Here is a 16,599-nt window from a genome sequence, read left to right as displayed (position 1 = left end):
AACGTAGCCTACGTGCTCCTCGTTGCTCTGTTGCCTCCGAGAGATGCCACGTGCGTAAGGACGCAGAATAGCGGCACGCACTGCGCATGGCACTTTCGAGTTCCTCAGCTGTGCCATCGCGTCATATCTTCCAACACAGTCCGAACTTCCTCGCATGCCTCTCCGGGCGGCCCATCCACTATAGCTGCTCATATCCAATGAGCATTTTTCACCGGGCGCCACCGGAAACCTTCCCGCGGCTCATTGTGGAGAGCACAAGCAGAGCTGGGCGTCATGAATTAAAGAAAAGCCTACATTTACAAATCTGATCACCAAACCCCGCTGCAAGGTAAAAACATTTATGAATACGATTATTGGAGTTTCGGTTATTGTCTTGTTTCATTCATCCTCGATTTATTATCTGATCCTGAAGATCAGATCAGAAGAAAACTACACATGTTGATAGAAAACCGTTATTTTTTGTCGATTCATCCTTTACTGTCATTGAATACAATATATTGACAATTATGGCTATTGGCATGACTATAATAATAACACGGTGTCATAAAAACGTTTTGCTGTACTCTACAAAAGACTATTTGTTCCATTACATTACGACAATGTCACAATAACGGAGAGATATGCTGCAAATTTGTATGCAATACACTTTGGTGGTCCGAAAGGATAATTAAACCTCAATACAATACACAGCAGAAGTCGCGATCGCCTTGTGTAAATACAGGCTAGATATGTAGTAGGCTAAAACATCTATATGATTCGGATCTTTGGTTTTTTGTTTTGAAGTCATTACTAGTCCCATATATGGGATGACTGGAGCCCGTCCCGCTGTCCCGACCACCTAGTTTCGTATTCAGCAGCACAGAAACCCCGCCCCTGACCGAGCCCTGTCTATGTTGCAGGGCAGGCCGATTCAAATCGGAGGTATACTTGCGCAATCAGACCGCTGGACATGTGTGTGTCCCTGTCCAGATGGCTCCTAGGCCAGTAATGGATTCATGTAATCCAGTTAAAGCGATGGCACAAATGTTTTTCAACTTGTTGTCACCTGTTCCTGACACAAGCACTGACTGCATTAAAAAGGTCATAGCAATCAATGGGTAATTTGTGACAGACCCTAAAGCTGACCGTCTTGTGTTTGCAGTGTGGTGTGGTTGGACCAGCGGCAGCAGAGCTGTTGCAGTGGAGATGGTTTTGGACCCGGGTGAGGACTGTATGGATCGGACGGACGTCGACGGGGTCGGAGGGAGCAGCAGCACCACAGACCTGACGGGTCCAGAACCAAGACCGGACCCTCGCAAAACCACCACAACCGACAGCACCGGACTAGAAAACACCAGCCCAGAGCCTCCCAAAACCACCAACAACAACAGCACCAGACTAGAAAACACCAGCCCAGAGCCTCCCAAAACCACCACCAACAGCACCCCCACTAAAACAGAAGAGACCAGGCCTGACACTACCAAAACCGCCAAAAGAACAGAGGAACCAACAGCGGATCCTCCCACCACCACCAACACTAGGCTCCACGCCAGGACAAGCCGTGTCACTAAGAGGGAGCGGGTATCCAACTCCCACAATGGACCCCAGCCTCAACCTCAGTCGTTGGTGGCAGATGTCAGCCTTACCCCCAGCCCTAGGTCCAGTGTTGGCTCCTCTACCAACTCCTATCGCTCAGTTTTACCATTCGATGGACCGGTTGTCTCTCTGCGGCGGGACGTCACCGTGGCAACGGCCTCGTCTCGGAATAAGGTGGCGACCAGACCCGCTCTCCGCCGTCCCCTCAGCCTGGACGTGACGCCCCTGCGCCTCCGTGGTTCCGAGCCCGCTCTGGACCGTGGGGTCCTACAACCCCCCTGGCACAGCGCTGGTGGTCCCTCCACTGCCCCCTCGCCCCCAGCACGCTCCCTCACCAGCCCCAGCCTGGGCCCCGGAGGCTGGATGCGTCGCAGCGAGAGCACCTGTACCGTCAACAACTCCTCAATGGGCCTCCGGGCCACCAGGGGGCGTATGCGTCCAGCCACCTCCCTTCCCCACATTGCCCGGGGGTTTGGAGGGGCCTCCCCACTGCCCTTGCCCTCCACACCGCGAGGCCCCTGTCTCCTTGTGGCCCTAAGACCCATTAACCTAGACCAGGAGAGGCAGGCCTTCTTCCAGTCCGACTATAAATATGACCCCCAGTTTGAGTACTCGACCCCGGAGCCCAGCGCTGTGCTGGAGAAATACAAAGATGGATCTGACCTCTTCCTCGCACAGGTAGGCCTCTCTGTCTGGCAAAGATATTATCTGACCTCTTCCTCGCACAGGTAGGCCTCTCTGTCTGGCAAAGATATTATCTGACCTCTTCCTTGCACAGGTAGGCCTCTCTGTCTGGCAAAGATATTAGATGGTAGGAAGATAACCCACTCTGGGGATTTCTGCATTTTTAGTTATTATGTGTGTTTTGTGGCAAATTAACTTGAAATGTCTTCCTCCTGACATATTGTATCTTAATAAACTCTCTTTCGCTGGATGTTTCGCGCTCTCTCTGTCTGTCTCTCTCTGTCTCTGTCTCTGTCTCTGTCTGGGTGTTTCTCTCTCTGTCTCTCTGTCTCTCTCTCTCTCTCTCTCTCTCTCTCTCTCTCTCTCTCTCTCTCTCTGTCTCTCTCTCTCTCTCTCTCTCTGGGTGTTTCTCTCTCTGTCTCTCTCTCTGTCGCTCTCTCTGTCTCTCTCTCTCTCTGTCTGTCTCTCAATTTCAATTTAAGGGGCTTTATTGGCATGGCAAACATATGTTTACTTTACCAAAGCAAACGAACAGTAATGAACAGTAAACATTACATCACAAAAGTTCCAAAAGAATAAAGACAATTCAAATGTCATATTATGTCTATATACAGTGTTGTAATGATGTGCAAATAGTTAAAGTACAAAAGGGAAAATAAATAAGCATAAATATGGGTTGTATTTACAATGGTATCTGTTCTTCACTGGTTGACACATAGCCTGGTTCCTCTCTAGGTTTCTTCCTAGGTTTTGGCCTTTCTAGGGAGTTTTTCCTAGCCACCGTGCTTCTACACCTGCATTGCTTGCTGTTTGGGGTTTTAGGCTGGGTTTCTGTACAGCACTTTGAGATATCAGCTGATGTACGAAGGGCTATATAAATAAATTTGATTTGATTTGATTTGACCATTTCTTGTGGCAACAGGTCACAAATCTTGCTGCTGTGATGGCACACTGGTCTTTCACCCAGTAGATATGGGAGTTTATCAAAATTGGATTTGTTTTTTAATTCTTTGTGGATCTGTGTAATCTGAGGGAAATATGTGTCTCTAATATGGTCATACATTGGGCAGGAGGTTAGGAGGTGCAGCTCAGTTTCCACCTCATTTTGTGGGCAGTGTGCACATAGCCTGTCTTCTCCTACGAGCCAGGTCTGCCTTCGGCGGCCTTTCTCAATAGCAAGGCTATGCTCACTGAGTCTGTACACAGTCAAAGCTTTCCTTAAGTTTGGGTCAGTCACAGTGTTCAGGTATTCTGCCACTGTGTACTCTCTGTTTAGGGCCTGTGTTTTTGCTCTGTTTTTTTGGTAAATTCTTTCCAACGTGTCAAGTAATTCTCTTTTTGTTTTCTCATGATTTGATTGGGTCTAATTGTGTTGCTGTCCTGTGGCTCTGTGGGGTCTGTTTGTGAACAAACCTCTCTCTCTCTCTCTATCTCTCTGGGTGTTTCTCTCTCTCTCTCTGGGTGTTTCACCCTCTCTCTCTCTCTATCTCTCTCTCTGGGTGTTTCACCCTCTCTCTATCTCTATCTATCTCTCTCTCTCTCTCTATCTTTCTCTCTCTATCTCTCTCTCTCTCTCTCTCTATCTTTCTCCTCTCTCTCTCTCTCTGGGTGTTTCACCCTCTCTCTCTCTCTATCTCTGGGTGTTTCTCTATCCTCTCTCTCTCTCTCTCTACAGGCTGTTGGGATTATGGAGTGTATTCTGAGGAAGTTTGGTAACTATGAGAACTTTGAGGAAGTGACGGGAGGAAGTATTTTACCAAAGAGTCGAGTCTGGGCTGCTGCACGCAAGTACCTGCAGAAGGAGAACTGTGTAGGAGAGGTGAGTGAGGTTTCACATGTTACATGTGGTGTGTTGGAGGGTTGGTGTGTTATGGGTAGTGTGTTATGGGTAGTGTGTTATGGGTAGGGTTATGGGTAGTGTTTATGGGTGGGTAGTGTGTTGGGGTGTGTTATGGGTGTGTTATGGGTAGTGTGTTGGAGGGTTGGTGTGTTATGGGTAGTGTGTTGGAGGATTGGTGTGTTATGGGTAGTGTGTTGGAGGGTTGGTGTGTTATGGGTAGTGTGTTGGAGGGTTGGTGTGTTATGGGTAGTGTGTTGGAGGGTTGGTGTGTTATGGGTAGTGTGTTGGAGGGTTGGTGTGTTATGGGTAGTGTGTTGGAGGGTTGGTGTGTTATGGGTAGTGTGTTGGAGGGTTGGTGTGTTATGGGTAGTGTGTGTTGGAGGGTTGGTGTGGGTAGTGTGTGTTGGAGGGTTGGAGGGTAGTGTGTTGGAGGGTTGGTGTGTTATGGGTAGTGTGTTGGAGGGTTGGTGTGTTATGGGTAGTGTGTTGGAGGGTTGGAGGGTTGGTGTGTTATGGGTAGTGTGTTGGGAGGGTTGGTGTGTTATGGGTAGTGTGTTGGAGGGTTGGTGTGTTGGATGGTGTGTTAGTGTGTGTTGGAGGGTTGGTGTGTTATGGGTAGTGTGTTGGGGGATTGGTGTGTTATGGGTAGTGTGTTGGAGGGTTGGTGTGTTATGGGTAGTGTGTTGGAGGGGGTTGTTGGAGGGTTGTGTGTTATGGGTAGTGTGTTGGAGGGTTGGTGTGTGTAGGGTGGGTAGTGTGTTGGGGGGTTGGTGTGTTATGGGTAGGGTGGTGTTTATGGGTAGTGTGTTGGAGGGTTGGTGTGTTATGGGTAGTGTGTTGGAGGGTTGGTGTGTTATGGGTAGTGTGTTGGAGGGTAGGTGTGTTGGAGGGTTGGTGTGTTATGGGTAGTGTGTTGGAGGGTTGGTGTGTTATGGGTAGTGTGTTGGAGGGTTGGTGTGTTATGGGTAGTGTGTTGGAGGGTTGGTGTGTTATGGGTAGTGTGTTATGTGTGGTGTGTTGGAGGGTTGGTGTGTTATGGGTAGGGTTGGTGTGTTATGGGTGTGTGTTGGAGGGTTGGTGTGTTATGGGTAGTGTGTTGGAGGGTTGGTGTGTTGTGTTGGGTTGTGTGTTATGGTGGTTGGAGGGTTGGTGTGTTATGGGTAGTGTGGAGGGTTGGAGGGTTGGTGTGTTATGGGTAGTGTGTTGGAGGGTTGGTGTGTTATGGGTAGTGTGTTAGTGTGGTGTGTTGGAGGGTGGTGTGTTGGGTAGGGTTGGAGGGTTGGTGTGTTGGAGGGTTGGTGGTGTTATGGGTGTAGTGTGTTTGAGGGTTGGTGTGTTATGGGTAGTGTTTTGAGGGTTGGTGTGTTACGTGTGGTGTGTTGGAGGGTTGGTGTGTTATGGGTAGTGTGTTGGAGGGTTGGTGTGTTAGGGTGTGTGTGTTGGAGGGTTGGTGTGTTATGGGTAGTGTTTGGAGGGTGTGGGGTGTGTGTTATGTGGTAGTGTGTTTGAGGGTTGGTGTGTTACATGTTGGTGTGTTGGGTAGGTGTTGGTGTGTGTGTTAGGGTTGGTGTGTTATGTGTAGTGTGTTGGAGGGTTGGTGTGTTATGGGTAGTGTGTTGAGGGTTGGTGTGTTATGGGTGTGTTTTGAGGGTGGTGTGTTGGAGGGTTGGTGTGTGTGTTGGAATGGGTAGTGTGTTGGAGGGTTGGTGTGTTGGAGGGTTGGTGTGTTGGAGGGTTGGTGTGTTATGTGTAGTGTGTTTGAGGGTTGGTGTGTTATGGGTAGTGTGTTGTTTGGAGGGTTGGTGTGTTATGTTAGTGTGTTTGAGGGTGGTGTGTTATGGGTAGTGTGTGGTGTGTTAGGTGGTGTGTTTGAGGGTTGGTGTGTTGGAGGGTTGGTGTGTTGGAGGGTTGGTGTGTTGGAGGGTTGATGTGTTATGGGTAGTGTGTTGGAGGGTTGGTGTGTTATGGGTAGTGTGTTGGAGGGTTGGTGTTTTACAGGTAGTGTGTTGGAGGGTTGGTGTTTTACAGGTAGTGTGTTTGACGGTTGGTGTGTTTACAGGTAGTGTGTTTGACGGTTGGTGTGTTAACAAGATGTCTTTGTGCAATGATGATGATGATGATGATGAAGGTAATGATGATAACTTTGTCTAGGTGGTGGTGTGTCTGATGATGATGATGATGAAGGTAATAATGATGATGAAGGTAATGATGATAACCTTGTCTAGGTGGTGGTGTGTCTGATGATGTAATGATGAAGGTAATGATGATGATGAAGGTGATGATGATAAACCTTGTCTAGGTGGTGGTGGTGTGTCTGATGATGATGATGATGATGATAAACCTTGTCTAGGTGGTGGTGGTGTGTCTGATGATGATGAAGGTAATGATGATGATGATAAACCTTGTCTAGGTGGTGGTGGTGTGTCTGATGATGATGATGAAGGTAATGATGATGATGAAGGTGTTGATGATAAACCTTGTCTATGTGGTGGTGGTGTGTCTGATGATGATTCTGGTGATGATGATAAACCTTGTCTAGGTGGTGGTGGTGTGTCTGATGATGATGATGAAGGTAATGATGATGATGATAAACCTTGTCTAGGTGGTGGTGGTGGTGTGTCTGATGATGATGAAGGTAATGATGATGATGAAGGTGATGATGATAAACCTTGTCTATGTGGTGGTGGTGTGTCTGATGATGATTCTGGTGATGATGATGATTCTGGTGATGATGATAAACCTTGTCTAGGTGGTGGTGGTGTGTCTGATGATGATGATGAAGGTAATGATGATGATGAAGGTGATGATGATAAACCTTGTCTATGTGGTGGTGGTGTGTCTGATGATGATGATGATGAAGGTAATGATGATGATGATGATGATGATGAAGGTAATGATGATAACCTTGTCTAGGTGGTGGTGTGTCTGATGATGTAATGATGATGATGATGAAGGTGATGATGATAAACCTTGTCTAGGGAGTAGAGGTCAACCGATTATGATTTTTAAATGCCGATACCGATTATTGGAGGGCCAAAAAAAAGCCGATACCGATTAATCGGACGATTTTTATATATATATTTGTAATAATGTCAATTACAACAATACCGAATGAACAATTAACACTTATTTTAAGTTAATATAATACATCAATAAAATCATTTTAGTCTCAAATAAATAATGAAACATGTTCAATTTGGTTTAAATAATGCAAAAACAAAGTGTTGGAGAAGAAAGTAAAAGTGCAATATGTGTCATGTAAAAAACATTTAAGTTCCTTGCTCAGAACATATGAAAGCTGGTGGTTCCTTTTAACATGAGTCTTCAATATTCCCAGGTAAGAAGTTTTAGGTTGTAGTTATTATAGGACTATTTCTCTATATACCATTTGTATTTCATTAACCTTTGACTATTGGATGTTCTGATTGGTACGTTAGTATTGCCAGCCTAATCTCGGGAGTTGATAGGCTTGAAGTCATAAACAGCGCAAAGCTTGAAGCACAGCGAAGAGCTGCTGGCAAATGCAGGAAAGTGCTGTTTGAATGAATGCTTACGAGCCTGCTGCTGCCTACCATCGCTCAGTCAGACTGCTCTATCAAATATCAAATCATAGACTTAATTATAACATAATAACACACAGAAATACGAGTCATTAATATGGTCAAATCCGGAAACTATCATTTCGAAAACAACGTTTATTCTTTCAGTGAAATATGGAACCGTTCCGTATTTTATCTAACGGGTGGCATCCCTAAGTCTAAATATTCTTGTTACATGGCACAACCTTCAATGTTATGTCATAATTATGTACAATTCTGGCAAATTAATTACAGTCTTTGTTAGGAAGAAAAGGTCTTCACACAGTTGGCAACGAGCCAGGCGGCCCAAACTGCTGCATATACCCTGACTCTGCTTGCACAGAACGCAAGAGAAGTGACACAATTTCCCTAGTTAAAGAAATTCATGTTAGCAGGCAATATTAACTAAATATGCAGGTTTAAAAATATATACTTGTGTATTGATTTTAAGAAAGGCGTTGATGTTTATGGTTAGGTACACATTGGTGCAACGACAGTGCGTTTTCCGTGAATGCGCTTGTTAAATCACCCATTTGGCGAAGTAGGCTGTGATTCAATGATAAATTAACAGGCACCGTGTCGATTATATGCAACGCAGAACAAGCTAGATAAACTAGTAATATCATCAACCATGTGTAGTTAACTAGTGATTATGTTAAGATTGATTGTTTTTTATAAGTTTAATGCTAGCTAGCACCTTACCATGGCTCCTTGCTGCACTCGCATAACAGGTAGTCAGCCTGCCAGGCAGTCTCCTCGTGGGGTGCAATGTAATCGGCCACGATCGGTGCTCCAAAAATGCAGATTACCGATTGTTATGAAAACTTGAAATCGGCCCTAATTAATCGGCAATTCCGATTAATCGGTCGACCTCTGCTAGGGGATGGTGGTGTGTCTGATGATGATGAAGAGTATGGTGGTAACGTTGTCTAGGTGGTGGTGGTCTGTGTGATGATGAAGAGTATGGTGGTAACATTGTCTAGGTGGTGGTGTGTCTGTCTGATGAGCTGCTGTCCCAGGCGGTGATGATGATGATGATGAAGAGTATGGTGTTAACTTTGTCTAGGTGGTGGTATGTCTGTCTGATGAGCTGCTGTCCCAGGCGGTGATGATGGTGGAGAGTTGTCGTCCCACTCTGACTATCAACCTGTCTGGAGCACGACAACACTGGCTGGAGGGCATGCTCAGGCATGAGATAGGTACAGTACGCTGACTGCACCATACAGCATGTGTTTACGGTGGGGGTATGGGATGGGAGATGGGGGGTATGGGATGGGAGATGGGGGTATGGGATGGGGGATCTGGGATGGGAGATGGGGGTCTGGGATACGAGATGGGGGTATGGGATGGGAGATGGGATAAAAAAAAAAATAATTGTATTACCTTTATTTAACTAGGCAAGTCAGTTTTAAGAACAAATTCTTATTTTCAATGACGGCCTAGGAACAGTGGGTTAACTGCCTGTTCAGGGGCAGAACGACAGATTTGTACCTTGTCAGCTCTGGGATTTGAACTTGCAACCTTTCTGTTACTAGTCCAACACTCTAACCACTGCCGCCCCAAATGTGTGGTGGGGGGTGTGTTTATCATCCACACAGCATCATAAATTAGTTCTGAGTTATACTTTGCGTGTCCTACCAGGTACACAATGCCTCTATTACATCCTCATGTTATTCCATCTCTGTCCCTCCCAGGAACCCACTACCTTCGAGGTGTGAACAACAACCTCCAGCCCTGGTCTACTTCCGCAGGCAGGAAGCAGTATGGCCTCAAACCGGCCAATCCCACGGAAGAAGGCCTGGCCAGCCTGCACAGTGTGTTGCTACGGAAACAGCCCTACCTGTGGCGCGCAGCGCTGCTCTACTATACGGTGTATCACGCCACCAGGATGGGCTTCAGCCAGCTCTTCAGCCACATCGCTCAGTTCGTCCAGGATCCCGCGGTGCGCTGGGAGTACTGCCTCAGAGCCAAGAGGGGACAGACGGACACCTCGGAGCCTGGTGAGAGAGTGTGGGTGTGTGTGTGGGTGTGTGTGTCGTGTGTGTGTGTTGTGTGTCGTGTGTGTGTGTCGTGTGTGTGTGTCTGTGTGTGTCGTGTGTGTCGTGCACATGTACCAGTAGTAGATCTATGCACCCAAAAGAATCTTGACTTATTTTGTAAACATTTTTTAAAGGATTGGTAGTCTCTGTGTTGACTTGATTGTTTGTGTGGTTGTGAATCAGGCTGTTTCAGTAAAGATCAGGTGTACCTGGACGGAATCCTCAGGATTCTACGACATCGGAGGAACATCGACTTCAAGATGCTGACCTCGCTAGGCAAGGTCAGTCGTCATCCTCCCGTACAGGATCGGTTCATGTTTATTTCCCCCCCACGGCGATGATATATAGTTTGGTTGTTTCATGGTGGACACATTTGCAGCAAAAAAAAAGCTGAATTGTAATTTATACATACCTCATAATAGAGCACAGACAAGGCTGTTGCAATATCAGATGGGGTTGGAAAGAGGTTGAGTCTGTAAATTTGCCACCGATGTGATGATGATGACGTTTAACCTTCTTCTTCTGGTCCTCCAGGTGTCGTTTGAGGACGTAGAAAGGCTACGGCACATCGCTGTCCTGCGCCGGACCAGAATCCCTCACTTCATGCAGGACCAGGAGAAATACCTTCAGCATCTGGACCACATCGTCACGGTCAACGAACTGAGCGACGCTCAGCTTAGAGAACTCCTTCCCTGACCGACCGACCGACCGACCTTCAGCTGAGCGCGGTAGATCACCTGCTGGGCGTCAACAAAGGTGGCGATTCAACATGTAGAATGGTCGGGAAATGAATAGAAAATGGAGGATGATGTTCGGTGGTCAGAGGCGTTAAGAATGGTCACCTGCTGCTAATTACCTCTGGTCAGCGTGGTCTGTTTTCGCCTTGACTGACTGACCCCCTCTGGTCTAGACTGGCCATCCATCCTTGACTGACCCCCTCTGGTCTAGACTGGCCATCCCATTATTGACTGACCCCCCTCTGGTCTAGACTGGCCATCCCATCCTTGACTGACTCCCTCTGGTCTAGACTGGCCATCCATCCTTGACTGACTCCCTCTGGTCTAGACTGGCCATCCATCCTTGACTGACCCCCTCTGGTCTAGACTGGCCATCCCATCCTTGACTGACTGACCCCTCTGGTCTAGACTGGCCATCCTATCCTTGACTGACTCCCTCTGGTCTAGACTGACCCTAATCCTCCCAAGTGTCATTCATCACTCTGCTTTTGGAAAGCCCTGGAAATGAAGGCCAGTGTCCGACAGACAGAGTGTGTGGAACGAACAGATCAACACTCAGATCATATCTACTACGCTTGGATCATATTCACTATGGCTGGGTCCTAAACAGCACCCTATTCTCTGTATAGAGCCCTATGGACCCTGGTCAACAGTAGTGCACTACCCTATGGGCCCTGGTCAACAGTAGTGCACTACCCTATTGGACCCAGGTCAACAGTAGTGCACTACCCTATGGACCCAGGTCAACAGTAGTGCACTACCCTATTGGACCCAGGTCAACAGTAGTGCACTACCCTATGGACCCTGGTCAACAGTAGTGCACTACCCTATGGACCCTGGTCAACAGTAGTGCACTACCCTATGGACCCTGGTCCAAAGTAGTGCACTACCCTATGGACCGTGGTCAACAGTAGTGCACTACCCTATGGACCCAGATCAACAGTAGTGTACTACCCAATGGGCCCTGGTCAACACTAGTGTACTACCCTATGGACCCTGGTCAACAGTAGTGCACTACCCTATTGGACCCTGGTCAACAGTAGTGCACTACCCTATTGGACCCTGGTCAACAGTAGTGCACTACCCTATGGACCCTGTTCCAAAGTAGTGCACTATAAAGGGAACAGGCTGCCATGTGGGATGCATCCTATATCATGGTCATACAGTCCAACAGGTTGTTGTGATGACAGCAGTCCTGCAGGGAAACAGAACGGTTCTTCTGATACCTGGATGACGTCTACCTTGGGTTCATATTCAACCCCCTGGATGACGTCTCCCAACCCCCTGGATGACGTCTCCCAACCCCCTGGATGATGTCTACCAACCCCCTGGATGAAGTCTCCCTTGGGTTCATATTCAACCCTCTGGATGATGTCTACCTTGGGGTTCATATTCAACCCCCTGGATGACGTCTACCTTGGGTTCATATTCAACCCTCTGGATGATGTCTACCTTGGGGTTCATATTCCACCCCCTGGATGATGTCTAACTTGGGTTCATATTCAACCCTCTGGATGATGTCTACCTTGGGGTTCATATTCAACCCCTGGATGACGTCTACCTTGGGTTCATATTCAACCCTCTGGATGATGTCTACCTGGGGATGTCTACCAACCCCTGGATGATGTCTAACTTGGGTTCATATTCAACCCTCTGGATGATGTCTACCAACCCCCTGGATGATGTCTCCCTTGGGGTTCATATTCAACCCCTGGATGATTTCTACCTTGGGTTCATATTCAAACCCCTGGATGATGTCTACCAACCCCTGGATGATGTCTACCTTGGGTTCATATTCAACCCCCTGGATGATGTCTACCTGGGGTTCATATTCAACCCTCTGGATGATGTCTACCTTGGGGTTCATATTCAACCCCCTGGATGATGTCTACCAACCCCCTGGATGATGTCTACCGTGGGTTCATATTCAACCCCCTGGATGATGTCTACCTGGGGTTCATATTCAACCCTCTGGATGATGTCTACCTTGGGTTCATATTCAACCCCCTGGATGATGTCTACCTGGGGTTCATATTCAACCCCTGGATGATGTCTACCTGGGGTTCATATTCAACCCCTGGATGATGTCTACCAACCCCCTGGATGATGTCTACCTTGGGGTTCATATTCAACCCCCTGGATGACATCTCCCTTGGAAACATATTCAACCCCCTGGATGATGTCTACCAACCCCCTGGATGATGTCTACCTGGGGTTCATATTTAACCCCCTGGATGATGTCTACCTGGGGTTCATATTCAACCCCTGGATGATGTCTACCTGGGGAACATATTCAACCTCCTGGATGATGTCTACCTGGGGTTCATATTCAACCCCTGGATGATGTCTACCAACCCCCTGGATGATGTCTACCTTGGGGTTCATATTCAACCCCCTGGATGACATCTCCCTTGGAAACATATTCAACCCCCTGGATGATGTCTACCTGGGGTTCATATTTAACCCCCTGGATGATGTCTACCTGGGGTTCATATTCAACCCCTGGATGATGTCTACCTGGGGTTCATATTCAACCTCCTGGATGATGTCTACCAACCCCCTGGATGATGTCTACCTGGGGAACATATTCAACCTCCTGGATGATGTCTCCCTTGGGGTTCATATTCAACCCCTGGATGATGTCTACCAACCCTCTGGATGATGTCTACCAACCCTCTGTTTGAAATTATTTGTTTTTTAGTCAAATATATGTGTTGTGGCTTCTTGTGGTCAATTTGCAGTCTATAAATAATTTCTAATGATGTTTCCCAAACCTCTGAACATCTGCTGAAGAATGTAAAAATGGTTCTGTGGCTGAATCTAGGTGATGTTCCCCTGCTGTAACCACCAGCTAACCTGGCTACAAGGTTGAGCTCAATTCAGGAAGTACACTGAAATTCCAATTCTCGTCAATAAAGAACATTTGGAATTTGGTTTACTTTCTCTATTGACTGGAATTGAAATGGAATTGAGCCCAACCCTGTCTGGCTGTATCATATAAAATACCCACTGGGCAAAAACTGGTTGAATCAACGTTATTACAGCATTTCAACCAATTTTTTTTTATCTGCGATGAAATTCAATCAATGTGGAAAACTGATTGGATTAGAAAGTTATCAACCAATGGGAATTTAGTCTATTTTACACCCATCTTTTAACCTAACTCCAATGTCATCGTGACATTTTTAGTTAATTTCACATTGGATTCATGTTAGTTGACAACTCAACCAAATATAAATGAAAACTAGATGTTGAACTGACGTCTGTGCCCAGTGGGTACATAGCCTACATTATACCACTGCAGCCCATGTCTGTAAAACTGTGCTTCTGCTTCTTATACTTCTGGAAACAACCACAGGCTCTTCTCATGGAATTTGTAAGTTATTTCATTTGTCTGTTTTTATTTTCAGGACAAAAACAATGAATGTCTATGGTATTAGTTTTGTATCTCCTTTTCGTGGAGCTGATTGTTTTAAGCGTTTAGCTTTGCTAAAAAGAACAGCAAGGAGCACTCAGTTCTATTCCAGAACACAGGTAAAGAACACCAAGGGGCACTGAATTCTATTCCAGAACCCAGATAAAGAACACCAAGGAGCACTCAGTTCTATTCCAGAACACAGATAAAGAACACCAAGGAGCACTCAGTTCTATTCCAGAACACAGGTAAAGAACACCAAGGAGCACTCAGTTCTATTCCAGAACACAGGTAAAGAACACCAAGGAGCACTCAGTTCTATTCCAGAACACAGGTAAAGAACACCAAGGAGCACTCACTATTCAGAACAGGTAAAGAACACCAAGCACTCAGTTCTATTCCAGAACACAGGTAAAGAAAGGAGCACTCAGTTCTATTCCAGAACACCAAGGAGCACTCAGTTCTATTCCAGAACACAGGTAAAGAACACCAAGGAGCACTCAGTTCTATTCCAGAACACAGGTAAAGAACACCAAGGAGCACTCAGTTCTATTCCAGAACACAGGTAAAGAACACCAAGGAGCACTCAGTTCTATTCCAGAACACACGTAAAGAACACCAAGGAATTATTTTCCAGAAACCAGGTAAAGAAGACTAAAACTATTGAGAGCCAATAGACTCATTCTGACTGGTCTGAATGTTCACTTAAAATAAATCTTCCCTGGTATTAGTTTCTACCACTATTTAACAACACATGTATCTTATTGTGTAGTTAAATCAGACCCAGTTCTGATTGTTATTTTGTTGTGTTGAGCGAGAGCTCCCTTGGTGGGCTTCAAGCTCCCCTGATATCAGCGCTACTGTATTAATGTGATGTGACTGAGCTGAAGGCCTGAGCTTCCCTTGCCTCCGCCTCACGTGGGATCCTTTGTCTTCTATGCCAGGTCCATGGACATTATAGACCGCGTTCCCCTGCTCAGACATTGCTGGACTCAACCAATGGTTGAGTGCCACTTCATTGACTGTGCTGTCGGGCACCAAACCGATATAACATGATGTGGTTATCTGATCGGTTGTAAGATCTGGAATGCATCAGCAACATCTGGCCAGAGGAACACACCCATATATAAAACGACAGGCCTGAGATACACTACCATGGCAACCTTAATTCATACTGTCAGGCAGCCAAAACTGACTAATCACAGCAGCTTCCTCCTTTCCTATGTTTGACAAGGAATGTGCGTGATTGGCTGTAGAGGAGAAAGGTGGTGTTGTGGGTGTGCCTTAGATGGGTTTAGAATAGAACTCACCTGGGCTGCGTTCAGCAGGGCACGACGTTGTGGAATTGTGTCAGCTCTATTCATAGCATTTCTCTCTGCAGTGTTCAGTGTATTACAACCTGCTGAATGCAGCCCTGCTGAAGTTAGACTTCTGTAGACTGCATTTTAATCATCACTCTTATCATTTGTATTGCATGAATGTTGCACATTTTATGTTCTGGAAATAATCTGGGATTCACAGATTATTTATTAAAAACAACACATTAAAACTGCCGTCGTCTATAACTTTCTATAATTTACATTTTCAAATGTATTAGATACTGATCTGAGAATTGTTCATATTTTGACTTAGAGCGGAAGTATACAGACCCCTGTATTTTCCCCCACATTTTATTACATTAGCCTTATTCTAAAATTATTTAAATACATATAAAACAATCCTCAAACTACAGACAATAACCCATAATGACAAAGCAAAAAAGTGACATTTTCGCTAATTTATATAAAAAAATTAAAAAACAGAATTACCTTATTTACCTAAGTATTTAGACCCTTTGCAATGAGACTCAATTGAGCTCATGATCATCCTTGAGATGTTTCTACAACTTGGAGACCACCTGTGGTAAATTTGATTGAACATGAAAAGGCACACACCTGTCTATATAAATGTCCCACAGTTGACAGTGGATGTCAGAGCAAAAACCAAGACATGAGGTCAAAGCAATTGTCCATAGAGCTCCGAGACAGGATGGTGTCGAGGCAACGATCTGGGGAAAGGTACCAACAAATGTCTACAGCATTGAAGGTCCCAAGAACACAGTGGCCTCCATCATTCTTAAAATGGAAGAAGTTTGGAACCACCAAGACTCTTCCTAGAGATGGCAGCACTGCCAAACTGAGCAATCGGGGGAGAAGGGCATTGGTCGGGGAGGTGACCAAGAACCCGATGGTCACTCTGACAGAGCTCTAGATTTCATCTGTGGAGATGGTTGTCCTTCTGGAAGGTTATCCCATCTCTGCAGCACTCTACCAATCAGGCCTTTCTGATAGTGGCCAGGCACACGACAGTATGCTTGGAGTTTGCCAAAAGGAACCTAAAGACTGACCACAAGATACAAGGTTCTCTGGTCTGATAAAACCAATATTGAACTCTTTTGGCCTGAATGCCAAGCGTCACATTGGGGAAAAACCAGGCACCATCCATACGGTGAAGCATGGTGGTGGCAGCATCATGCTGTGGGATGTTTTTCAGCGGCAGGGACTGGGAGACTAGTCAGGATCGAGGCAAAGATAAACAGAGCAATGTACAGAGAGATCCTTGATGAAAACCTGCAGCAGAGCGCTCAGGACCTCAGACTGGGGTAAAGGTTCACAATCCAACAGGACAACAACCCTAGGTACACAGCCAAGACAACGCAAGAGTGGCTTCGGGACAAGTCTCTGAATGTCCT

At 46.2% G+C, this 16,599-nt stretch overlaps 1 protein-coding gene across 1 annotated transcript; it reads left to right on the top strand.

The window, feature by feature from the left end:
* The first annotated feature begins 100 nt into the window (after window positions 1-100).
* LOC112238145 (uncharacterized protein KIAA0895-like) lies at window positions 101-11,160 on the top strand. The gene is made up of 7 exons (XM_042318473.1): window positions 101-328; window positions 1,142-2,253; window positions 3,935-4,078; window positions 8,744-8,876; window positions 9,372-9,677; window positions 9,900-9,997; window positions 10,251-11,160. Exons 2-7 carry the CDS (start codon window positions 1,186-1,188, stop codon window positions 10,410-10,412), a joined length of 1,911 nt encoding a protein of 636 aa, XP_042174407.1. The 5' UTR covers window positions 101-328; window positions 1,142-1,185; the 3' UTR covers window positions 10,413-11,160.
* The last annotated feature ends 5,439 nt before the right edge of the window (window positions 11,161-16,599 follow it).

This window comes from Oncorhynchus tshawytscha, unplaced genomic scaffold (genome assembly GCF_018296145.1).
Source record: "Oncorhynchus tshawytscha isolate Ot180627B unplaced genomic scaffold, Otsh_v2.0 Un_scaffold_1349_pilon_pilon, whole genome shotgun sequence".
Classification (NCBI taxonomy): domain Eukaryota; kingdom Metazoa; phylum Chordata; class Actinopteri; order Salmoniformes; family Salmonidae; genus Oncorhynchus; species Oncorhynchus tshawytscha.
This window is presented reverse-complemented; position numbering and strand designations above follow the sequence as displayed.

Bases quoted from the DNA above. Each gene is read 5' to 3' on its own strand.
- LOC112238145 (XM_042318473.1), top strand. From the start codon at position 1,186: ATGGTTTTGGACCCGGGTGAGGACTGTATGGATCGGACGGACGTCGAC. The intron at 2,254-3,934 runs GTAGGCCTCTCT...CTCTCTCTACAG, and splicing joins CTGACCTCTTCCTCGCACAG to GCTGTTGGGATTATGGAGTG. The intron at 8,877-9,371 runs GTACAGTACGCT...TGTCCCTCCCAG, and splicing joins CATGCTCAGGCATGAGATAG to GAACCCACTACCTTCGAGGT.